The sequence below is a fragment of the Aulostomus chinensis genome, chromosome 3 (genome assembly GCF_037954235.1).
Source record: "Aulostomus chinensis isolate RoL2024-O1b breed Wild chromosome 3, RoL_Achi_v1.0, whole genome shotgun sequence".
NCBI lineage: Eukaryota > Metazoa > Chordata > Actinopteri > Syngnathiformes > Aulostomidae > Aulostomus > Aulostomus chinensis.
In genome coordinates this window covers 28,962,723-28,984,481 of record NC_141322.1, presented here as the reverse complement: position 1 = coordinate 28,984,481, position 21,759 = coordinate 28,962,723, and the positions used below count along the sequence as shown (strand labels likewise).

At 45.5% G+C, this 21,759-nt stretch overlaps 1 protein-coding gene across 1 annotated transcript in view; it reads right to left on the bottom strand.

The window, feature by feature from the left end:
* Positions 1 to 18,757, bottom strand: part of stab1 (stabilin 1) — a 57,118-nt gene extending 38,361 nt beyond the window's left edge. Inside the window, exons 1-28 of the mRNA XM_086200181.1 lie at positions 18,676 to 18,757; positions 18,197 to 18,423; positions 15,469 to 15,587; positions 15,244 to 15,359; positions 13,500 to 13,585; positions 12,219 to 12,288; positions 11,977 to 12,072; positions 11,428 to 11,541; positions 10,713 to 10,900; positions 10,459 to 10,595; positions 9,281 to 9,408; positions 8,886 to 8,962; positions 8,650 to 8,772; positions 6,698 to 6,835; positions 6,299 to 6,370; positions 6,058 to 6,171; positions 5,558 to 5,611; positions 4,955 to 5,035; positions 4,687 to 4,848; positions 4,520 to 4,582; positions 3,978 to 4,070; positions 2,755 to 2,841; positions 2,563 to 2,674; positions 2,183 to 2,369; positions 1,842 to 1,935; positions 866 to 1,024; positions 401 to 496; positions 146 to 247 (exon numbers count right to left, since the gene is read on the bottom strand). Of these exons, the coding sequence (XP_086056307.1) occupies positions 146 to 247; positions 401 to 496; positions 866 to 1,024; positions 1,842 to 1,935; positions 2,183 to 2,369; positions 2,563 to 2,674; positions 2,755 to 2,841; positions 3,978 to 4,070; positions 4,520 to 4,582; positions 4,687 to 4,848; positions 4,955 to 5,035; positions 5,558 to 5,611; positions 6,058 to 6,171; positions 6,299 to 6,370; positions 6,698 to 6,835; positions 8,650 to 8,772; positions 8,886 to 8,962; positions 9,281 to 9,408; positions 10,459 to 10,595; positions 10,713 to 10,900; positions 11,428 to 11,541; positions 11,977 to 12,072; positions 12,219 to 12,288; positions 13,500 to 13,585; positions 15,244 to 15,359; positions 15,469 to 15,587; positions 18,197 to 18,259 (2,931 nt within the window). The 5' untranslated portion in view covers positions 18,260 to 18,423; positions 18,676 to 18,757. The remainder of the gene's footprint in view (positions 1 to 145; positions 248 to 400; positions 497 to 865; positions 1,025 to 1,841; positions 1,936 to 2,182; positions 2,370 to 2,562; positions 2,675 to 2,754; positions 2,842 to 3,977; positions 4,071 to 4,519; positions 4,583 to 4,686; positions 4,849 to 4,954; positions 5,036 to 5,557; positions 5,612 to 6,057; positions 6,172 to 6,298; positions 6,371 to 6,697; positions 6,836 to 8,649; positions 8,773 to 8,885; positions 8,963 to 9,280; positions 9,409 to 10,458; positions 10,596 to 10,712; positions 10,901 to 11,427; positions 11,542 to 11,976; positions 12,073 to 12,218; positions 12,289 to 13,499; positions 13,586 to 15,243; positions 15,360 to 15,468; positions 15,588 to 18,196; positions 18,424 to 18,675) is intronic.
* Positions 18,758 to 21,759: the final 3,002 nt, after the last annotated feature.

The following is a 21,759-nucleotide window of genomic DNA, read 5'->3' as shown; positions in this document are numbered from 1 at the left end:
TGGCAGAGAGGCGGTGAGTATTTACGCCACCTGCAAGCATCAATAACTCTTTGCCAAGGAAACAAATTATAGTAACATCAACAAGGTATTACGATACCATCATCATGTTTATGTTCTACTGCCGAGATCTTTTGCTTCTCCTTACATCTACTAATGTTCCATAGCAGATAGTTCCATCTCCCAAGTAGCCCTCAGGACAGGTACAGGTGTGACCTGGGACTTGACCTTCCACCTGCTCACACTTTGCCTGACAAGACAGAAATCCACAATATGTTAAAAAAAAAGCAACAACAAACCAACAAACAAAGGCACAAACATCTCAGTGTATCTGCTCTTGAGCCTTCCTCCCTTCCTCGACTCACTCGTGTGTGTGTGTGTGTGTGTGTGTGTGTGTGTGTACCAGGGGATGGCAGCCTCCGTTCCTCCTGAGGCATGGGTTAATGAGGTCACAGACGATCCCGTTCCCCATGTAACCCGTTTTACAGACACACTCGCTCTGCAGACACACAGACAGTCAGATCCTAGCGGCCAGGTCCCGTTTACAGTCAGACAGCTGATTACTAACGGGTAAATACACGCGTTGATAACTGGGAAACAACTGGCTGCCTGAATTCACGGGTCACTCTGGGCTTGGGGGGGCAGTGGTTTGGTGATTCAGCTGCTTCGTGATCAGTTTTGTGCAGCAATCACAGGGTAACACCAGTGGTTGTGATCGTGGTGAGAAGCTGCTGCTGCAACAGCGCCTCCTACTGCAGCGCCACTCCATGACAGGAGAGCAGCTGGAAACGCCATGTGTCATAGAAACAATACGGTACGTTTGTGTCTGTGCGCGGCCGCTTCTAACGGATGCATGAGCTTTTCTGACCTGCCCGGGTCCAATGTGGGTACAGTCGGCGTTGAGGCTGCACCCTCCTCGACTCTCCAGCTCACAGTTGTTGATTTCCACACACACACTGCCATCACCGGTCCAACCCTCCAAACACAAACACGACGAGTTACCTGGACCAGCGTACACACACACTGCCTGGGGGGGGGGGAGACAGAGAGAGAGAGAGAGAGAGAGAGAGAGAGTATGCTGAGTTTTGTACAGGTCTCTCAGCAGGTAAGACGTGTACTTATATTTATTGTGTTCTTGTTCATTTGCGTGTTATTATGTTATTTCCCAGTGAGGTTGATCACAAAAAGATCACAGAGATCAGAGTCTGAACCACAAAATAAAAAAGAGACGTTTAGATTTTTTTCAAAGAGTTTTAGATCTCAACAAATGAAATTCTGCTGCTTCTTCTTTTTTAAAAAAAATTGACTTACTTGCTTAAATGTTCAAAATACAGCTGAGAACCAGACACTGAAGCAGACGGTAAAAGGTGTACGACGTACGTGCTTTTGTGAATCAGGTGCACAGAACAGAGGAAATGTAGTTTTACATGTATTTTAAGTCTCCTGGCTGGTTTGTAACCTCATTGAAAAGTTTAATTTTTTTTTTTTTTTTTTACGTTGTTTTCACACGATTGCCCTTCGACTGCTGTGTTTCTGTACAGGTAGTAACTTTTTGATCCTTGCTTGAAAAAGACAAATAAATAGACAGACTATTGTCTGTCATTATAAATACGATATGCTATTCACGATATAATAGCAGCTAAACACAACATGGCATTTTGAATTTTCCCAACATTTTTCATTCTTATCAATAAATCATTTTTCATTTTAGCTTGGATTTCTTTTCTGCTTTCCTTGGTGTTTTTTGTTTGTGTGTTTCTTCGTAAATGATCTTTGAGTTTCATCAGTTGTGCCATTTAAATCTATTATTACCATTATTACTGGAAACAAACAGTAAGTCTTACATTGGTGTCGCATCCGCCTCTGCTGGTCCCCAGGCAGGGGTTGATGGGAGAACAGGAGAGCCCGTCACCCTCGTATCCATCCCTACACACACACCTGGGTGCAACACACAGACTCAGAATCAAGCCAGCAGCTGCAACACAGACGCGACTGGGGCCGACCACCAGAATTCACAGTGTCGTGGTTGATAGTTTCAGCTCGCCATGTGCCGGGCGTGGGTGTATGGATGGATATGTAGTTTGTGCAGGTGCTCAGAGAGATCATTGGGAGTGAGGAGGGCGGTGGTCATCTGATGCTAACCACAAACTAAAACAAAGTCAGTCGCAGCAGCCGAGGATCTTACGTAGTTTCGAATCCAGCGTGTGTACAGTAGGCGTGGATGTGGCAATGCCGCTGCAGTCCATCAGAGTTGCAGGGCATGGCCTGAATGTCACAGTTTTCTCCAGAGTACCCCTCCGAACAGGACCCTGTCCGGCATTTACCCGAACTGCCGGGACGGCTGTCACACACGCCGTGGACGCAGCTGCACTCTGAAAACACACCGCGTGAAAAGTTCAGTTGAGTCTGTCATGAGAGAGGGAGCGAAGACACCATTCAAATATCCAACGACATCGTCAGCTAGCGATGCAGAGGGAGGGAAAATGGAAATATTCATTCAAAATGGCTCTGACGATACTGATGGAGGAAAAAATGGAGGTATTTCCTGTCTGGGGCAGGTAGTACCTTCATCACAGTTGCTTCCATGCTTGGACGGATCTGAGCAGATGTGGCAGGCGACACCCTTGAAGCCTGAATGACAGCTGCATGAGCCGTTGCCATGGATACCATCGAAGCACTGCATGGGGGGGGCGGTAAATGAAAAACATCAGTTAACAAGTGAGACTCGGGAGACGGAAATATCTGTGCGTTCCTCACCGTTCCCTTGTTGTAGCAGGGATTCTGGAACCCTCCAATACAGGGTTTACAGTCTGGGCCGAAGAAACCTTTACAACACTTGGGAATCTGTTAAACACACACACACACACACACACACACACACACACACACACACACACACACACACACACACACACACACACACACAGCTACAGTCGGAACCTCCTGACACAGAGGGGTAAAAACAATACTGGTTTTTAGCAGGAACGGTTCTAGCCTGGAAATTGTTTTCCACCTTGTTTCTCGTTTGTTTTTGTTTTTTTAGAGGTTACTGAGGCGATTCTTTTTCTTTAGTCAAATTAATAACGTCAGTGGAGTTGTTTTGGCACTGAAAATAGTCGATGAAAAACTGAAAACGTCAAAGAAGAGCTGCATCACTACGTATCTATCTTCCTCCATCAGTTTCACTTAAAAATAGCTTTGTGACGCATACATTTATTCGTACATACGTTCATTCGTACATAGATTCATTCGTACAAACGTTCATTCGTACATAGATTCATTCGTACACATGTTCATTCGTACATAGATTCATTCGTACATAGATTCATTTGTACACACGTTCATTCGTACATAGATTCATTCGTACACGTTCATTCGTACATAGATTCATTCGTACACACGTTCATTCGTACATAGATTCATTCGTACACACGTTCATTCGTACACGTTCATTCGTACACACGTTCATTCGTACATAGATTCATTCGTACACATGTACATTCGTACATACGTTCATTCGTACATAGATTCATTCATACATAGATTCATTCGTACATAGATTCATTCGTACACACGTTCATTCGTACATAGATTCATTCGTACATAGATTTATTCGTACACACGTTCATTCGTACATAGATTCATTCGTACACACGTTCATTCGTACATAGATTCATTCGTACATAGATTCATTTGTACACACGTTCATTCGTACATAGATTCATTCGTACATAGATTCATTCGTTCATAGATTCATTCGTACACACGTTCATTCGTACACACGTTCATTCGTTCATAGATTCATTCGTACATAGATTCATTCGTTCATAGATTCATTCGTACACACGTTCATTCGTGCATACGTTCATTCGTACATAGATGTGCATTCATACCGCCGTCTCACCCACAGGCAGCAGTGAGGACGGCTGCGAGGTACCTGAGCAAACCAAAAACGTCCCCGCCCCCGATCCCTCTCTCACCCGTTCGGTGACGTTGCACATTTTGCCGCAGCCGAGACTCGTTTGTCCCCGGACAGGATCGATGACGTAAGAACAGCCGAACATGTGCTTGTCCTGGAGAGACGGACACACAGACTTGTTTGCATTTGTTAACAACCGACAACTACAGGTCAGAGGTCACGTCTGGCGTTTGACAGCAATCGAGAAGAAAAAAAAAAACCTTCACTGAATTCTTTCGCCCTGCTGACTGGTGTGTTTCACACATAATGTGGTACAAACTCTACCTTTGTTTACATGAATTTGAGAGGTCCACTTTTAAGACTTTGGCTTCGGTGAAATATGTAACGGGAGCTTTGTAGTGCCGCTGACCTCGGTATGTGACGAGAAAAACACTCTTTGCTCTTTTTTCACTTTACTTAGGAAAAATCCCAGCTAATTACACAAACAAAACACGTGGATTAACAATCCGTTGACACAGAATCATCAGTGATAGTTCACCTGTTCTGTTTGGAATGAGAAAGAACCGCGGTGTTGCAGTGATAAAGGTGTTTTCTTTTTTTTACCAAATCAGTGCTGCCATCTGGACACTGAGTTTCCCTGATGTAAGCACAGTGGACGCATGGACCCTGAAAACACACACACACACACACACACACACACGCACGACAGTTAATGCTACTAGTCCTTGCTACTGTCAGCTTGTCAGCAGCCGTCCACTGTGTCTGCTCACTACAACGATCTTGTTCACGACTTTGTCACAGCGGTGAGGCAGGATGGGGAGGATGGACGGCGGGTACAGCAGCCCATCAATCATGTGGATGATCCCGTTGGACGCCACAATGTTGGCGCTCGCCAGACGGATGTTCTTCTTCTCACCCAGTACGATTTCACCCTGGAGGGCAGAGGGGGATAACTGTCAGCGGAAACTGATCGTGTTCGCTGTTGATTAGCCAGGAAAGCATGACGGCGCCGGCGAGCAACCAATCTGAGACACTCACATCATCGGATACACTGATGGCGACAATCTGGTTAGCCATCGTCTGAAGCTGAGGAAGAGCCGCCAAGTCATCGGCTGTCAGCTACAGACAGAAAGCGAGTATCAACAACTGGGTGGGATTTTGGACATAATTGTGGACGGAGCAAACAACACCAGATGGTTCAGCTACTCTGAGAGCCCTAACAATAAAACCAATAAATATAAAGTTTGCCTGTGGGAAGCATCAGAGAAAAGTTAATGGAGTCGTTCATCTGGGAATCAGGAAATGGAACCTTAACGAGGCAGACTTGCAAGTTAACCTCATCACTGTGTATACTTTATGACAAGCAAAAGCCCAGCATGACGTGTCCTACATAAGCACAGTGGATGTCAAAATGTCTCTCAAGCACTGCAACGGCAGCACTGGCCTGGTCATTGGGTCGGTCGGCTTCATCAGCGACTATGACATCGTTGGACAGAAACCTAACTGAGCAGCGAAGCATTGCTGTGTTACACAACTTGTGTCAACGGTACATCGTTGTAGAGTACGGAGGGTGTGTGAGATGACTACAAAACAAAAAAAAGAAGAAGAAGAAAAAAACAAAAACAAAACACAAATGCTCACCACAGCCTGGGAGAAAATGTGGTGTCTGAGGAGTTCCTGGAGTTTATGTTTGGCCTAAAAACAAAGAGCAGATTATCATTAAACATGCTGTCGATCCTCACGAGGCAACAGAAAGAAAAAAAAAAGTCTCACGGAAGCGGTCGCTGACATCAGCAAGGCGCAACGACGGTACAGCCGTCAAGTCGAATTAAGCTTCATCTTTTGCTCCAAAATTTTGATACGCCACCTCGCAAAGCCGTGGGTAAACTGTCAGATATGCTACCAAAATTCACAAAATTAGCATCACGCTACAGAGGAGAAGACTTTGGATTTAAAAACCACGGAAGCGAGAAGTTGAGCCATCTTCTCAAAGGCATCCATGCAGTCGGACTTCTTTTTTGCAACTTTTGAGTGCTGAGTCGACGCTTGATTGGCTTCACTTTCTGACTAAGAAGTTATGTCCGCTCGTCGTGGACAGTCCATGAAGAGGTCACGTTGAACTCATCGAGCAGTACTCTTACATCAGTCAGCATGTACAGGATGCTACCGTCTCTGGCTCGGTCCACAGCCTGGTTGGTGGGGACAAACACAGTCAGTGGTCCTGGACCACGAAGAGGGAGGCGCGACCCACAATTCTGCAAACAATTACATAAAAAAAAAACAAACAACAAAAACAAAACAGAATAGAATAAACATATTTCTTCTCACGTGGGAATAAAACAAACATCGCTGTCACGTCGTTGGCTGGAACTGCATACTCACATCAACTAGAGACAGGAAGCGATTGAATTTGTCGTCCCTTGTCAGAATCTCTCCTATCGTCTTATCTGCAAACTGGACAGAGAAGAAAGAAAACACAGCATTTAACATACAAACCTGCAAACCTTCAGTTTGAGCAGCAGGACGTGTACGAAAACTGTAGCGACAGTCTTTCGCCGTGTGTAAACGACTGTGTCAGCTTTCTACTACCGTTCAAGCACCAAAAAACAACACAAAAACAGAAACAAAAACGAAAAAACACGGTTATAAATGGCCGCGGACTGATTGTCCACCTAAAATCAAATGATTCCCATGAGAGTGAAACAAAAAGCAAAAAAAAAAAAAAAAAAAAAAGCATGAATTTATATTTGAACAATTGCAAATTAAGGTGAAGCAGCTCACCTGTTCATCTCGAGGAGGACTAACAGGAAGCGTGTTGGTGACGGGCTGGTCGACGATGTGTATGATCCCGTTGGCTGCCGGCAGGTCTTGCTGGACGATGGTGTAAAGTCTACGCGGGTTGTCCATCAGAATGAATTTCTACACCAACGGGTAACAAAGAGCGCTTCAATAATTTGCTTGTTACAGAGTGTCTGTTATCGTCTCGACGTGTCTGGAACATCCACGGCAAAGGTTCACCACCACGGAACCCTGTTGGGTTCATGCGTGTTTTTTCTGTGCTAATATGGGATTTACAAGATTGCTGTCGTCCTTTGTTAGAGGCCTTAAATAACACAAAACATCAGAAAGCATTTGCTGCAGTGTTTGGGCACAGTAGAATTTTCTTTGAGGCGAACAAAAAAAAAAGTTACACTGAATAACGGATATTCACAAAACGTTGGCCCCGTTCATTAAAGCCAAGTCGAGTCAGTTTTATTGGTACGGCGCCAAATCCCGACAAAAGTTCTGTCATGACTCTTGACAGGTAGAGCAGGTCCAGCACCTCCCTCCTTCAACGAACCTCCACCCAACAATTCTCCATCAGCAAGCACATCCTGCAGCAGCGGCAACAAAAACCTTCCTTTTAACTGGCAGGAACGTGGAGCAGATCCAGGATCAGTGGGGACGGACGTCTGCTTTGACCGGTTGTGGGGAAAGAGAGCAGGAGAGCGGGGCAGAGACAAAGACAGAGAATGGAAGACAGATATGCAGAAGGAAAGAGAGGGACAGAGATAAAGAGAGAGAGAAAGGAGGAGAGACTGATGGACAGATGGGGACGTGAGCTTGAGCCTCTTCAGGTCTGTAGCCTCTAAAGGTCCTTATGCGCAATTTTGTTCAGGCAAAATCTATCGATCTCCAATAGGTGTCAATCACGCAGGATTGCAAAGACGTTAGTGTTGCAAAAAGCGCACAAAGGAGTTTCACATCGCCATCAGGTGTCGCTTCCTGTCTGTAAGACCAAACTGAGGGCTAAAATAAAAGCCCTGTTGAACATTCGAACAAATTTGTGCAGAGGTAAGTGATGTTTCAGGAGTGGCACCCTTCACTGTTTCTTGTGAGCAGGTCAAGGGATGTGGCACTTGAGGCGGCAACATCAGCTTTTTGATTCATTTCACTCTTGACCTTGACAACAACCAAAAGGTCGGTTTCACATCTGTGAGCCAGAGCGTTCAGCTGTGTCCCCGCAGCTACAATCCACAGCTTCTACAACAGACTCTGAGGTCGTTTCTTTCTACGGTCACTATAACGGCTCGACGTGGGAGACCTAAAAAAAAACAAAACCCTACGAGCCATGAGGAGGCTGATGCCGGCTAAACACAAGACTGGCGCGTCCATGCAGGCAACTTGTTCGACAAAAGGAATCCTCTGCCACAACGTCCGTTTGCAAGGGTCATCAAACGTAATTTATTTACACTACGACATGATACATACGATGGTCGCGCCTTGACGGTCAAAGCTAGTATGCTCCGCCGATACCAAAAACACACCTGATTGTCACCGGAAGCATAGATCTTCAATAGACAGGAAACCAGTTTCACTCACACACACACACACACACACACACACACACACACACACACACACACACACACACACACACACACACACACACACACACACACACACAGGTTGAACCACCTACTGGGCAACATGGGTAATGCAACTCTCAGAGGCATAACACTGAGGCATGAAAGATGCACAGTGCATACCAAAAGAAATGCAAACAAACGAGAAATGAAATATCGAATATGGCACTGAACCAGAAACTGGCTCTAACAGTCAAGAATGAACTCCGTTTTAATGTCACCGTGTAAAAGAATTCCTTCAGGGTAAAGCACAGATTGTAATTTAATAAAGAAGAAGAAGAATTAGATGTCGGCATCTGTGTATCACGGAGCTCATTACAGGGCTACCTTGTTGTCTTTGCCCCTCAGCCTGGCTCCTCCGTACAGGTTGAATTCTCGTCCCACCAGATCTTTGTAGAGGTGCTGACCCAGAATCAGGTGGTTTTTACACACCTCCTCCTCGTGGACGTCCTGTGGACAGCGAGTGGATGAGTTAATCAGTCGCGCTGAGACGTGGGATTGGTTCTGCGTAGGATTTTGAGCGGGAGCGACGTCGGCGGATGAAAGAAAGACAAGTGACCTACAGTCAGAGGTGATTTCAGCAGTGGCATGAAAGCTGTGAAGGGTCCATTGTGACTCAGCAGTAGAGAACAGCCTTTGCCTGGAAAACACGCACGCACACCAAAGGTCATAGGTCACAGCATTTGTACATAATATGTGGAAATGACTAGGCTGTAACAGAGGGAGCCTCCATCGGAAGGAGAACTCAGTTTTTTTCTTTAGAACACACTATTGTTGTTGCTCCACTGTGTTAAGAGGAATTATTTAATTACTCGGCAATCGTGTAAAAATAGACTGAAAATTCCAAAATACAGTGAACTCAGGAGCAAAACAGCTGAGTAACGTCCTGGTTTTTCATTGCAAACATGTTTAAAGTGCATTTGTAGTTCTATTTCTTTTCTTTTCTTTTTTTTATTACCAAACAAGGCAACGGCTCCGGTCAGATTTCCTCTCTGGCTTCCACTTCTGTCCAACTCTATCATCCGCTCCATCAGGTTACCGTAGCAACGTCGGCCATCACCAATCTGACTCGCCTCACAAACACACCTGAGAGAGGAAAAGGACTTAACTTCTCTACTCGGTGACCATTTATTCCCGGACTTTACAAAGAAGACACTCCTCTTTTTATTGCGTGATAGTGCTCGACTCCCATCGTTTACGTGAACATTTTCAAGCAAAATCCGAATTGTTTCAAAAACTTCCATGTCAAGTGACCTAGTGACTCCAAATCAATTTCCAAACAGGCACTTTACAAATCCAGGGAAGGGAAGGCGTGATTCTAGTTCTCGCCCTGGTGCTCATCCGGGTTTTATCACTGCGAGCGATGAAGCTGTGATTCTGAGACTCAAATAGACGAAGAAGAAGAAGACAAGATATTAACAAAAGAGGAAAGAAAACTGGCTTTGGGTTCTGCTTCTGGTTGTAATTCTTGTCTCGTTCCTCATTTTAGACTTTAATCTACTTCCTGGTGTTGGTGGCAGCACGGTGGTGCAATGGTCAGCACTGCCTCACAGCAAGAAGGTTCCGGGTTTGAGTCCCGGCTGGAGCACGGGGTCTTTCTGGGTGGAGTCTGCATGTTCTCCCTGTTCCTGTGTGGGTTCTCTCTGGTACTCCAGCTTCCTCCCACAGTCCAAAGACATCAAGAGGGGACCAGGTTAATCCAGACTCTAAATTGACCGTAGGGTGACCTGTCCAGGGTGAAGGCTGCTGGGATAGGCTCCACCCCCACCACCCTGAACAGGATAAGCAGTAGGAAATGGATGGATGGTGTTGGTCCTGGTTCTATCTATCTAGGTAACAAGCAACAGGCACACAGACCTGGTTATAGATCTACATTAAATGAGCCCAGACCTGATTCTGGTCCTTGAACTAGTCCTGCCACAAGCTCTATTGTCACTGATATGAAATTAAAAAAAAAAAAAAAAGACTTTGGATGCAGATCTGGTTCACATCCTGCCTCAAAATCTAGTTCCAGAGAGGAAAGGAGAGGTAGATCAAGAAAGACAGCCAAACAGAGAGGACAGATGTAGGACTAGTGTTCCCTGGTTCAGGCCTTGTCTAGTTCTTTTCTTGTGGTTAGAACCGAGCGTGTCTGACCTTGGTTGTCCGTCCAGTTCCGTTCTACAGATAGCTGTGGGGGAACAGGTGTCCACTGAGCAGGCCGAGACCAACTGACACCCAAACTCAGGGCTGACGCCTGTAGGGGACATGCCCCGCATGCACTCACAGCTGGACTGAGAGACAAACACAAGACAGAGACAGAAGGAGGTTCAATACAGGTTCAAGATCAAGCTCCAAGACCGTCCTGGTGCTTGGCCCAGGTCCGTCCCTGTTTCTGGAGGCCTCCTCACCTTGTTGGGTCCTTTAAAGACACAGACAGTGGAGTTGACGGGACAGCCGCCATTGTTGACAGAGCAGGGATTTATGGGTACACAGATTTTGCCATCGCCTTGGTAGCCGGGATTGCAGGCACAGTTGATCTTTGACCCCTGTGAGGAGCACTGGGCATTGACATCGCAGTCGCTTGTCGAGCAAATTCCTGAAAATGGAGAACAAATTCCGATCAGTTGTAGCTTCGATTTTAGTTCTGGTGAAAAAAAAAAAAAGACGGCGGAGAGAGAGAGAGAGAGAAAACACGATTCTTGCTCCAGTTCTCGTCCAGGTCTCATAACATAGGCACGTTTCTTATTTTAGACCTCGTCACGATTCTCGCTCTGCATCTGGACAGGAGCGGCTTGGCTCTAACACTGGTCCTGGGAATCTTCGCTGTAGGACACAATTTACAGAGCCAACCGGTGCACACAACACAACATCAGACAATCTAGATCTAGCAGCCGGAGAGTCGCTGGCTTGATCTCCACTTCCCACAAATTATAACAAAACGCTATCACTCCAGTCGAGTTGATATTTGCACAGAAAAAACTAATTTGTACCGCATTCACATTTGAAGAAGTTATGTTTTTTCTTGGTGTCCAAAACAGCAGACCAAAAGCAAACAAACAACAACAGCAACAACTTTGACCAAAAGCAACGGGAGAGTGAGAAAACCGAAAAAAGTGTGTTTACTTGCGCATTTGCCGTCCGGCTTCTTCCTGTATCCTGGCAAACACTCGCAGGTGGCAGCATCTCCTTCTCCTTTACAGTACGAGTAAGGGCTGCAGTTGAGGCAGCTGTTGCTCACTGAAAAACAAAACAAAACATCAACAGCTCACTGAGTGCAACAATTAAAAAAAAAAAGACAAAGACAGTAAATACATGCCCGAGCAATATGCGTCACTTCTCGTTTTGCAAAGTGGCAGATACCAGATGAATTGTACCGGAGGGTGAAACCTCAGGATGCGACGGCAGGCTGACAGGGAATGTCTGGTCAAATTCCTAGTTTCCTTTTGCTTTGAGCAGATAGTTCCTGATCTTAGGGTTTCCGCGACTCTAAACTGCCTGTAGGTGGGAAGGGTTGTCGGTCTGCATATGTCAGCCCTGCGACTGAGCACTAGCGACCTGTCTGAGGTGCGCCCAGCCTCTCGGCCACTTCCGACACTTGAAGAAATACAGACGCGAACCACCAAAAAACAGGAGCGCATGACGGTATTCTAACGAGGTCTATCGTGGTCTTACCTTGGCCACAGACGGCTCCAGAGTACGGCGGATTACACAAGCACTGCCCATCACCATCAGGACCTTTATTACACACTCCGTGCACACAGCGACACACTGACACACAGGCAGCAACAGTTACTTAACAGCTGGGGGATATTCCTGCTGACACGGTCTTCAAGGACATTTGTAACATCGTGTTTCCCTCTGCGATCGGGACGCTCACACGTGCATTCTAGAGCTCAGGAAGTGCAGGAGGTTACCTTTGTCACAGTTTGGTCCAAAAGCGTTTGGGTTCTTACACTCCTGGCAGGCAAAGCCGCTGAAACCCTCCTGAAGAGAGACATTTGATCACTTGCAATTTACTGTTTTGCAATACGGCCGATAGTAAGAAACCTGAAAAGGTAATTAAAGCACCTTCATTAACCTGCCCAGAGAGGTCAACAACAACAACAACAACAACAACAACAACAACATATCTTCAACTTAGCAATGCAGGCCAGGAGAAGACGTCAAGTCTCTCAGTCACCCGTGTTTAAATCATAGAGATAAATGGAGGTTTTTTTTCTAATTTTTTTTTTTTAGAGATTAACATTTTGTTCTCCTCGTAAACGCACAACATCAGGCAGCGGCGGCAGCAGGAGGAAGTGACAAAAGAGCTGCCGTTTCCAGTTCGTTTCTGCAAGAAGTCATGGAGACACTTGCATCCTGCTGTTGAGGATTTAAAAAAAAAAATGCATTCCATTTATCTATTTTAGTTCGACCTGGTCTCCAATTATCCAAGAATGACAGTTTTTATGTTTTTTGCTGTATGATAGAGAAGTTTATCAAACTGACTGGTACGCCTCCTCACTCCAGCAGTAAAAGTACCTGCCGCAGTAGATTTCTTCCTCTCAGAAGCCATAGTGACAATAACTGCACTGCTGCTGGTCCGTTCACAAAACAAAAGTCAATACAACAACATCAGACGTCCAAACCCAGCTGTCAGATCAGGGAGGCCACAGCTAAAGCCTCCCAACACCTTTGGGATCGAGTCAGACCTCCTCAGATCTCACCAGTGCTGACACCGCTGTCATTCTGCGCAGGCCTGCTTAGCCTCCAACTAGCATATTGTTAACTTGCATGTCCTACAAAGGACGATGGGGTCATTTTCACGACTATTCCCTGATTGCTTCCACTCATGATATGTCAACGACCGTCCACAAAAAAGGTAACGTGCTCAAATTGCTTCACTTCTCTATTCAAAAGTCCAGAACCTAAAGACTTTCAGTTTCTCTCATAAATTACAAAAAAAAAAGAAAAAAGAAAGAAATGCAAATCCTTCAATTCTGGCGTCTGGAACCAGCTAATGTTCAACACTTTGATTTCTGAAAGGATGAGTGAATTAGCACATCTGATTATTTAAAAAAAAAAATTGTTATTGATTAATTTTCTTTGGACTGATTAACCAGTTCATGGTTGCAGCTCCATCAACAAACAAGTAACTGACGTCTGAACTCCTCGAACAAACAGCAGAGTCACAGACAGCCAGGTAGCATACTGACGTCACAGATGCAGGTCCCGTTGCCGACGTCTCCGTCCTTACAGGTCCCATGGAAGTTGCAGGTCTTCCCTGACCAGCTTGGACAGGCTACAAACGGAGGGGACAAGACATCACCATTATCTATGGTTTATTGGTCATAACATGACTCTTCTTCAACTCAAGGCTCCTACAAGCTGTGAGAGAAGCAATCCTGCTGCTTCCTGCGCTGGGACTGTGTGAGATGAAAATAAACCTCCACCTGTGTCAAAATGTGAAGAGGCTTTCAGAACCTGAGATATTGACAATGTGAGGATATTTACAAAAAAAAATAAAAAATGCGATGCTGCAGCGCCCTTCCAGACGCTGTTAGAGTCTAGCTTTTAACGGCAGTCACAAGTCTGTATTCTGCACACCATCACACGTCGGCAGCCCCGACTTCAGCTCCTTCGCCAAAACCACTGCCCACTGTTGCTGCGTCTTCATTTTCAGTTCTACCAAGGTCCCTTCCTCAGTTCTTTTGTTGTGTGAAAAAACAAAACAAAGCAAAATAGTGAGTGGTTTGATGCGCATGAAAACGATGTGAATCACATGTCCTCGCAATCACATGATCTCAACTCCAGTGAGGATAAATGGGAGATTCTGGAACATCTTCTATCGTATATCTCTCTCCACCGCCATCATTTCAACTCTGAATGTGGGAAAGAGTGGTGCTCATCCCTCCAGTAGAGACCCAGGGACGTGTCAGAGAGCACTGAAGCTGCTCTGGGAGTTTGCGGCGGTCCAACACTTTATGTCCTATTTTTTCAATTTTTTCAAAAATAAATTGTTACACGCAGGCTGGAATCCTGAGACCGTCCCTGAGACACTGAGACACGCTGACGCACTTGTCAATAGCAAAGAATGTGCGCTCACTTGCAACATTTGCTGTCTGTTGTTGTGTAAAACGAAAAAAAAAGTGCTGCAAGTAAAAAAGCTGTTAACACCGTTGAATATAAACAATCCCGGGTTTGTTAAAAACGCAAAAACCAAGAGTGTTGCGACGTTTCTAGACTCCGAGCAGCCCACAACAGCAGCTGAACGCCTCTGTAGAAAACAAGACAACAAGCTGAGCGACAACGGTCCTTTAAAAAAAAAAGAAAGAAGGGAAAAAAAAGCAGGGAAGTCTGATGGCGATACACCCTCTGATGGCCGCTGGAATAACAAATCTACAGCTACAAGTGCGCATGGGAAGGTCGAACTAAACTAAAACTACAAAACGGCCCAAAGAATACTTCAATGTCCCCACGTTCAAAAAATCCGTCTCCCGGTCCCCCTCGATACACTCTTAGCGCACCTGGAGGGGAAGAACCACTGCTGTCAAGAAATGCTAAAGGCTGACAGATGATTGCCATGGCTGGTAATATGGTTGCCTAGCAACAACAAAATCTATGATTTTGGAAAGGCGAGGCAGCCCAGACTGATGTGTGGTGTCCTGACGGGTCAAATCAACATAATGCAGCTGTGCTGTATGATCAGCTCTTTCTGACAATGTCGGGAATTTGAAGCGTTCCAAATCATTCTTCTTCTTCTTCTTCTTCTTTTTTCTCGCCTCTCCTCATTTACTGAAAAAAACGCATTGAGAAGAAGGTTTGTTCTCTATTGTGGTTCATCAGCCTGGCAGACTGAGAGCAAACATGGAGAAACATGCTGAACAAGTGACTTACTCGTGTGTGTGTGTGTGTGTGTGTGTGTGTGTGTGTGTGTGTGTGTGTGTGTGTGTTTCTTACGGAGACAGAGCGGTCCCCAGTACTGCGGGCAGCACCGCGGCTGCATGTATTGTTTAAAACAGTTGTGCTGACATCCATCCAGGGTCATCTTTCTACCACCGATATCAACCACGTAGCTGTAGCACACACACGCACACACACACACAAAACACAAAGTGATTCATGTGATGCATTCAAGAGGCAGAGGATTGTAACAGAGGTGAAAACACCTGGCAACAAACTCACCTGCAGTTGGTGGTGCCAACGCTACTGAAGCCATGAGGGCAGATGTTGGTGAGGGCGCAGGAAGTGCAGGTGCTGTAAGTTTCGCTCATCGGTACATCACAGCGACCAGGGGGGGGACTCTGGAGGAGCAGAGGGGAAGATGGACGTCACTACAATCTGATGCCACTAAACAGTGGTAGCAGTGCCTACCAGTCCTGGTGGTAGTCGCAGTACCAGTAGAAGAAGTAGTTGCAGGATCAGTGTCACCACCAGCTTTAGTAGCAAGACTTTTATAAGAAGCAGTAGTAACAGTAGTAGTAGTAGCAGTCGTAGTTTCAGCAGCATCCACGGCTGCAGCAGGACTACCCAGTCTTGACCAGTAATGGAACCAGAACCAGAGGCGACAACAGTACAAGTAGCAGCAACATAAATAGGACTGCTAGCACCTGTAGCGGTAGTCAAGCTACGCGCACACAAACTCTGTCTAGATGAACTGGACTGTGACGGAATGCTGGCAGTGACGGATTCTATGACCTGATGGAGCCGGTGGCAGAACGGGACCAGAGGCTGCACTTACTGGACCAGTAGCAGCAGTTACAGGACCAGGAGCCATAGTAGGAGGCCCAGTAGCATTACTGGACCAGTAGCAGCAGTAGTTACAGGACCAGTAGCAGTAGAAGAAGCAGTAGCAAAATTAACACATACTGATAGAGCACAAAACATCAACAACAGCAGCTGACTGAAACAGGGAGGAATGTTCAGAGTAACTAAAGTATCAGCTGTGTATAAACAAACAACACGGATATGGCAGAGACAGAAAGCTACGAGGGCTCAAGCAGCTTTTCAGGCCTGGAAAGTGTTTCTTGAGGAGGAAACTCCAGGAGGAAGGGTGCCATAAGGTGGCTGTAGCCCCAGCAGCAAAGATCTATCACGTGTTCAAGCCTGAACTTCAAAACAACCAGCAACTTCAGGTCAGAATACCGAAGATACCTGGAAGACATGTGATACATGGCAGGAGTTGTAGCAGCTGTTCTACGGGTAGAAATGTTTTAAGTTTCATTTTACTTGCGGGGCAGAGTCTCATACAAAAAGTGTTTTACAGACTGAGGGAAAAAAAAACCACCTAAAAAACAGCTACAAAGAAAAAAAAGAGAGAAAGGAAGCGGTCGGCGATATTTGCTACACAGGACAGAATCGTCTGACACGTACTGACATTCTGTATCAGCAGGGAGAGACACAGCAACTGTGCCCAAGTGATAAAAAGATGATTTAATTATTCGAGGTCAGAGTCGATAATTACACTGATACTTGTGATTTGAATGTTCGTATTTTTTGGAGATTGTTTCTGGTCCGATATTACTTTAAAACAAACAAACAAACAAGCATCATACCCCTCATCCAAAAGAAAGGAATCTGGTTCCATAAATCAGATTTGTCTCTTTTCTTCTTCTCTTGTCTCTTTTTTTTAAGGAATGACACAATGAATTGTGTTTCTCCCAGGCCAGATTTCTAAGCTCAGCAGGGTTCTTGAAGAGATCTCATTCAAGAGTGTGTCTGATTGAGGAACACCATTGGAACGTCAAGCTACGTAACCGCCCGGGGATGGAAAGAGTTACGCTGAAGGAAGAAGAAGAAGAATCGGATGTTTAGTGTGACGTTGCTGACCGCTGCTTTGGTCCAGACTGTTAGATGCACTTTTCTGGAATCATTAACTCACCTTCAAGTTCCCGTTCACTCTTTGGTTCTCTGTGGTTTCGTGTGGTAGCACCGTCAGCTCGGCGGCAGGTTCTACAGTTCTAAGCAGCAAAGCTCAGCGTGCGTTCTCACTGAGCTACTGTAAGATAATGAACTGCTCAAACACCTAATTAGCACTGTCACTGGGACTGTGTTAGCATGCTGGTAGTAGCATTCAGGTCGAGGCATCGCTGTGCTGGGATGCTGTGTGTGCAACCTTAAGACTTCATGTGCGTCTGCTTATATTTATACACGTTTTCATGCTATTGTTTTTTTATCCAGATTGCATGTGTGTGCTTGTTTTTACTATCACGGCTTCGCATTTGCTATCTTCTACATGTCTTGTATTCATTTACCATGATTTCTTTCTCTTCCTCCCTCTTAAATGGAGCCTCCCAGGATCTGAAAACACCGGCCTTGTTCAACCACTGTGACAATATCACGTCTCGACTCTCTGATTCTGGCCCTGAGGACTGAAGCATCAGGATACGCGGCAGTTCTGACCATCACAGTAATTTGTCACTTGAGCATACGATTTGGAGTCCTGACTGTGTCATCCTGTCCTGGCTGCAGCACTTTACTGCATAGCTTAGCCCTTTCCTGTACATTTACACAGTTCTTGTTCCTGTTTTATATCACAGTACACTGATGGATGTGTGACACTTGATGTGTGGTGTTGGCGCCTTGAACCTTCCCGGGCAGCAGGGCAGGTCACACGCCTGTGTGTTTTCCTCTACTACAGTTCTTTTTTTTAACTTTTTTTTAAGAGAGTTTTCTAAGAATCCGCACGGCTGCACTGCATGTCTGTATCGCGCTGTAGTGTGGCATGACCTTCTAGGTACTACAGATGGAAGTTAGCCTCCCGGCTAACTCCTGCACATGTATACAGATGCAAAAGCTGGAATGTTCTTTGATGGTTAATGTCCCTTAAAATAAATAAACACTAAATCCTGAAGTAGCTCAGTGTAACAGTTTTGTGTGTGCGTGTGTGTGTGTGTGTGTGTGTCTGTGTTACCTGTTCTTGCAAGGAAGTTTGTAGGCAGAACAGCAGCAGCAGCAGCAGCGGCGGCGGCAACATGGCTCCAAGTGTCACATCCAGTGGGAAGCCAAACGTCCCGCTCAGCAGAAATCAGCCAGTAGAAAAAAAGTAGAGGATGTGTCCAAGTGAAGTTAGATCGTTACCATGTTTTCTCCAATCATTCCCCCTCTGAACATCAGTCAGTTCACAACACGCTCCACCACCTACAGGAAAAAACACAGACAATGACCTCCTCTGAGTAGGAAAAGCAGAACTGTCACAAAACAATAGGCTTGAATTCCAGCAGAAATGTATCAGAGAAAACCGAAAACAACCAACTGCTCAAAAACTCTGAAAAATACAAGAGGATTTTTTTTTTTTTTTTAACTTTGTAGAAAAGAACATTACAGGATGGAGCCAGGCAATGTTGGGATCATCAACAATGTTTAGGAGGTAGTCAAGAAATTGAGTCTAACCAACTCTCGGCGTCCAGCGAGGAAGAGAGAACCTTGAGAGGCTGGAGCGGCGGCTGGCGTGCCTTTTTTTCCCCTCTCTAATCTAGGAAGAGAGAGAGAGAGAAAAAAGAAGGCACAACAGAAACTGGCAGAGTAGGAACCTCCCAGCAGAGATCATCTCCTCCTACTGCTCCCCTCGTAGCAGCTGCAGCAGCAGCCCTGCTACTAATAAAAGTATTAGTTCAGACAACAAATGATCAGGTCACAGCAGCAACAGGACTAGAGAAGCAACATTTCTGGGTGAGTGACCACAAACGCTCCAACCTGAGGGTCAGGACTCCCCCAAAGGTCCACAGGCTGATTCACAAGAGGAGAAAGACACACACAAAAATATATTCAAGTATGCACATTGATTATTTCTGACTTGCTACTAAATCTTTGCCTCTTGCGCTCTCCAGACATTATATGGTGCACTGCAATGCACGTCAAACATTTCCTTAGCAGAAAAAAAACAGACATTTAATTACCACATGAACAATTTGAAAACAATAAAAGTCCGCACACTGTCGCTCCATTTACATGCAAACTATGGGTGCATCCACAGGAGTGACGCGTCACCCCCAGCGCGCTCCTTCATCCACCACATTAACACCCTTAAAATGCCACATTCTCTTTCTCCCTCATTAAAACTTCCAGAATATAAACATGAAAAATATCGTCCCTTTCTTAAGTGTCGCAGCTGGTCGTGAGACGTCCATCACTTCCCCAGAAACAGAACATTTAAAACAAACAAACAAACAAAAGAAGGAACTCATCAAAATACAACAACCTGCTAACTTCAGCTTCTGAAGCCTGTGGCTAAGCTAACCTGCTACATTACATTTCAGCAAAGAGAACAGGTGTAATAATGTGGGGGGGGGGGGAGGGAATTTTGTCATTGCAAGCAATAAAAGTTTGACTCACCATTGCTGGGATATTACTGGTTCTGGCTAGCGTTCTTGTTAACTGTGGTAGGGAAGCCAACTTGGACAACACAGCTGAACTGGCTACTGTTAGCCATCGCTAATGTTCCCACCTTTAGCCAAAATGTGAAGAGGAAAGGCCACTATTCTACACTGTGACTGGCTCAAAAATTGATAATTGTTTTGAAAATGAAGTCGCAAAAAACAGGTTTACTATCATTGTAAATTAACATAATATAGACATAGATATGAAAGGTTTGATATTATAGTTAATTTAAGTAGCTGCGGCGCTGAAGCGCTCAATCACATCTCACTGTTGCGGCTGTGGTTGGACTACAGAAGCCTCTGTTGCTCCTGATATCAGTGCAACAGAGTGAGGTAGAAATAGTGACTTGCCAGAGCAATTAACAGCTCTGGAGAGCAGAACATCCGCGACCACCCCCGAGACACTGAGGTTTTTGTGTGCCTCCGGCTCCAGACCTCATACGTTACATTCGTGAGTCGGGACAAATGTGACAGCGACCAGAAACTGCATTAGATGGTGGCAGCATTGAACCACCGGGCAGTTATTTTAGTTTTAACTGACTTTTACTTTTCTCTCCTCCTCCACTGTCAGACAGACTGGGTTTTCTCCCTGAACTTCCCCTCCTGAGGCCTGTTGGTTTTGTTACATGCTCAGGTTCTTGTTCAAGAGCTGCTCCTCATCGCTGGAGAGTCTGGACAGGCCAGGCGCTCTGGCTCTGGCTGTAAAACCCGAGACATGAAGAAGATATTACGTAATTCCAACAAATCTGACATACTGGAAGAAGAAGGAAAGGCTTCGGTCAATGCTACCGAGGATAAAATTAAAATAGTAAAAGCAGGTAATACTCTAATATTCTGGTCTTGAGTGGTCAGGTCTCTGAAGGGTCAGAGAGAGATTGTGAGAAGTACTTTTTTCCTGACAGGAAGTTTTGGGCGGATTTCCCTTCATGGTTGTCCCTGTAGAGCATTTAGGTCTGAAAGGATTTCCTCGTCAGCTGACACAACTGAGACTGAGATGGGGGGAGGGGAAAATATACATATAAATATATATACATGTGAAAGCTTTCCTGTTTTAGTTTGGTAAAACGGGACAAACAGATGACTGACGCAGCAAGGTGAGTGGTGACCCCGCAGAAGGTCAAAGGTCACACTGAAAGTAGCGAGAACAATGGCAGGAAGTAGGCAGAACTTCGTGAGCTGACAGAAAAAAACAAACGAAACCCATTGTCGTCTGAGGTTTACTGCCTTGCTCAGTGTGTTTCAGCAGTGACCTTCCTCTTCTCTCAGTTTTGCACCAACATACTTGTCATACTCATCACTTACTGACGATGAAGATTTAAATGGCGCGCGCGCACACACGCACACCTGTATTTTCACAATGTTCCACAAGGACAAATTCTGAAATATAAGGCCTTCATGTCTGTTTTATAATATCAATCCATCCATTTTCTACTTCTTATTTAAGGGTCACGGGGGGGTGGAGCCTATCCCAGCAGCCTTCAGGTGAGAGGTGGGGTTCACCCTGGACAGGTCACCAGTCCATCACAGGACCAACACATAGAGACAGACAACCATTGGCTCTCCCAGCCACGCCTACGGTCAATTTAGAGTCTGGATTAACCTGGTCCCCTCTTGATGTCTTTGGACTGTGGGAGGAAGCTGGAGTACCAGAGAGAGCCCAGCAGGAACAGGGAGAACATGGAGACTCACACAGAGAGACCCTGTGCTCCAGCCGGGGCTCGAACCCAGAACCTTCTTGTAGGGGGGCCACAGGGAGGACCACTGCTCCACCGTGCCGCTCTTGTTTTATGATTTCATGGCAAGGAATCCAAACAGAACTGATCACAACATAGAGCTTCTCAACGTCCTGACATGTGCAGAGACTCCATGAAAACTCCCCGTTTTATTTGTTGTTGTGCTTGGCTGGTTGGTGTTGTCTCCTCTATCGCTGCGGGTTTTCCAGTTTCCTCCAATTATTCCCTGCACGCTGAGAAATCAACTGCCCCGTAGCGGCACCAAGGGCAAACAGGAGAAGATACATAAGGATTTTTTAAAAAAAGAAGAAAAAAAATCCTGAATCATGAATTATTCAAATCCACTCAAGCGGAGTCCCTGAGTG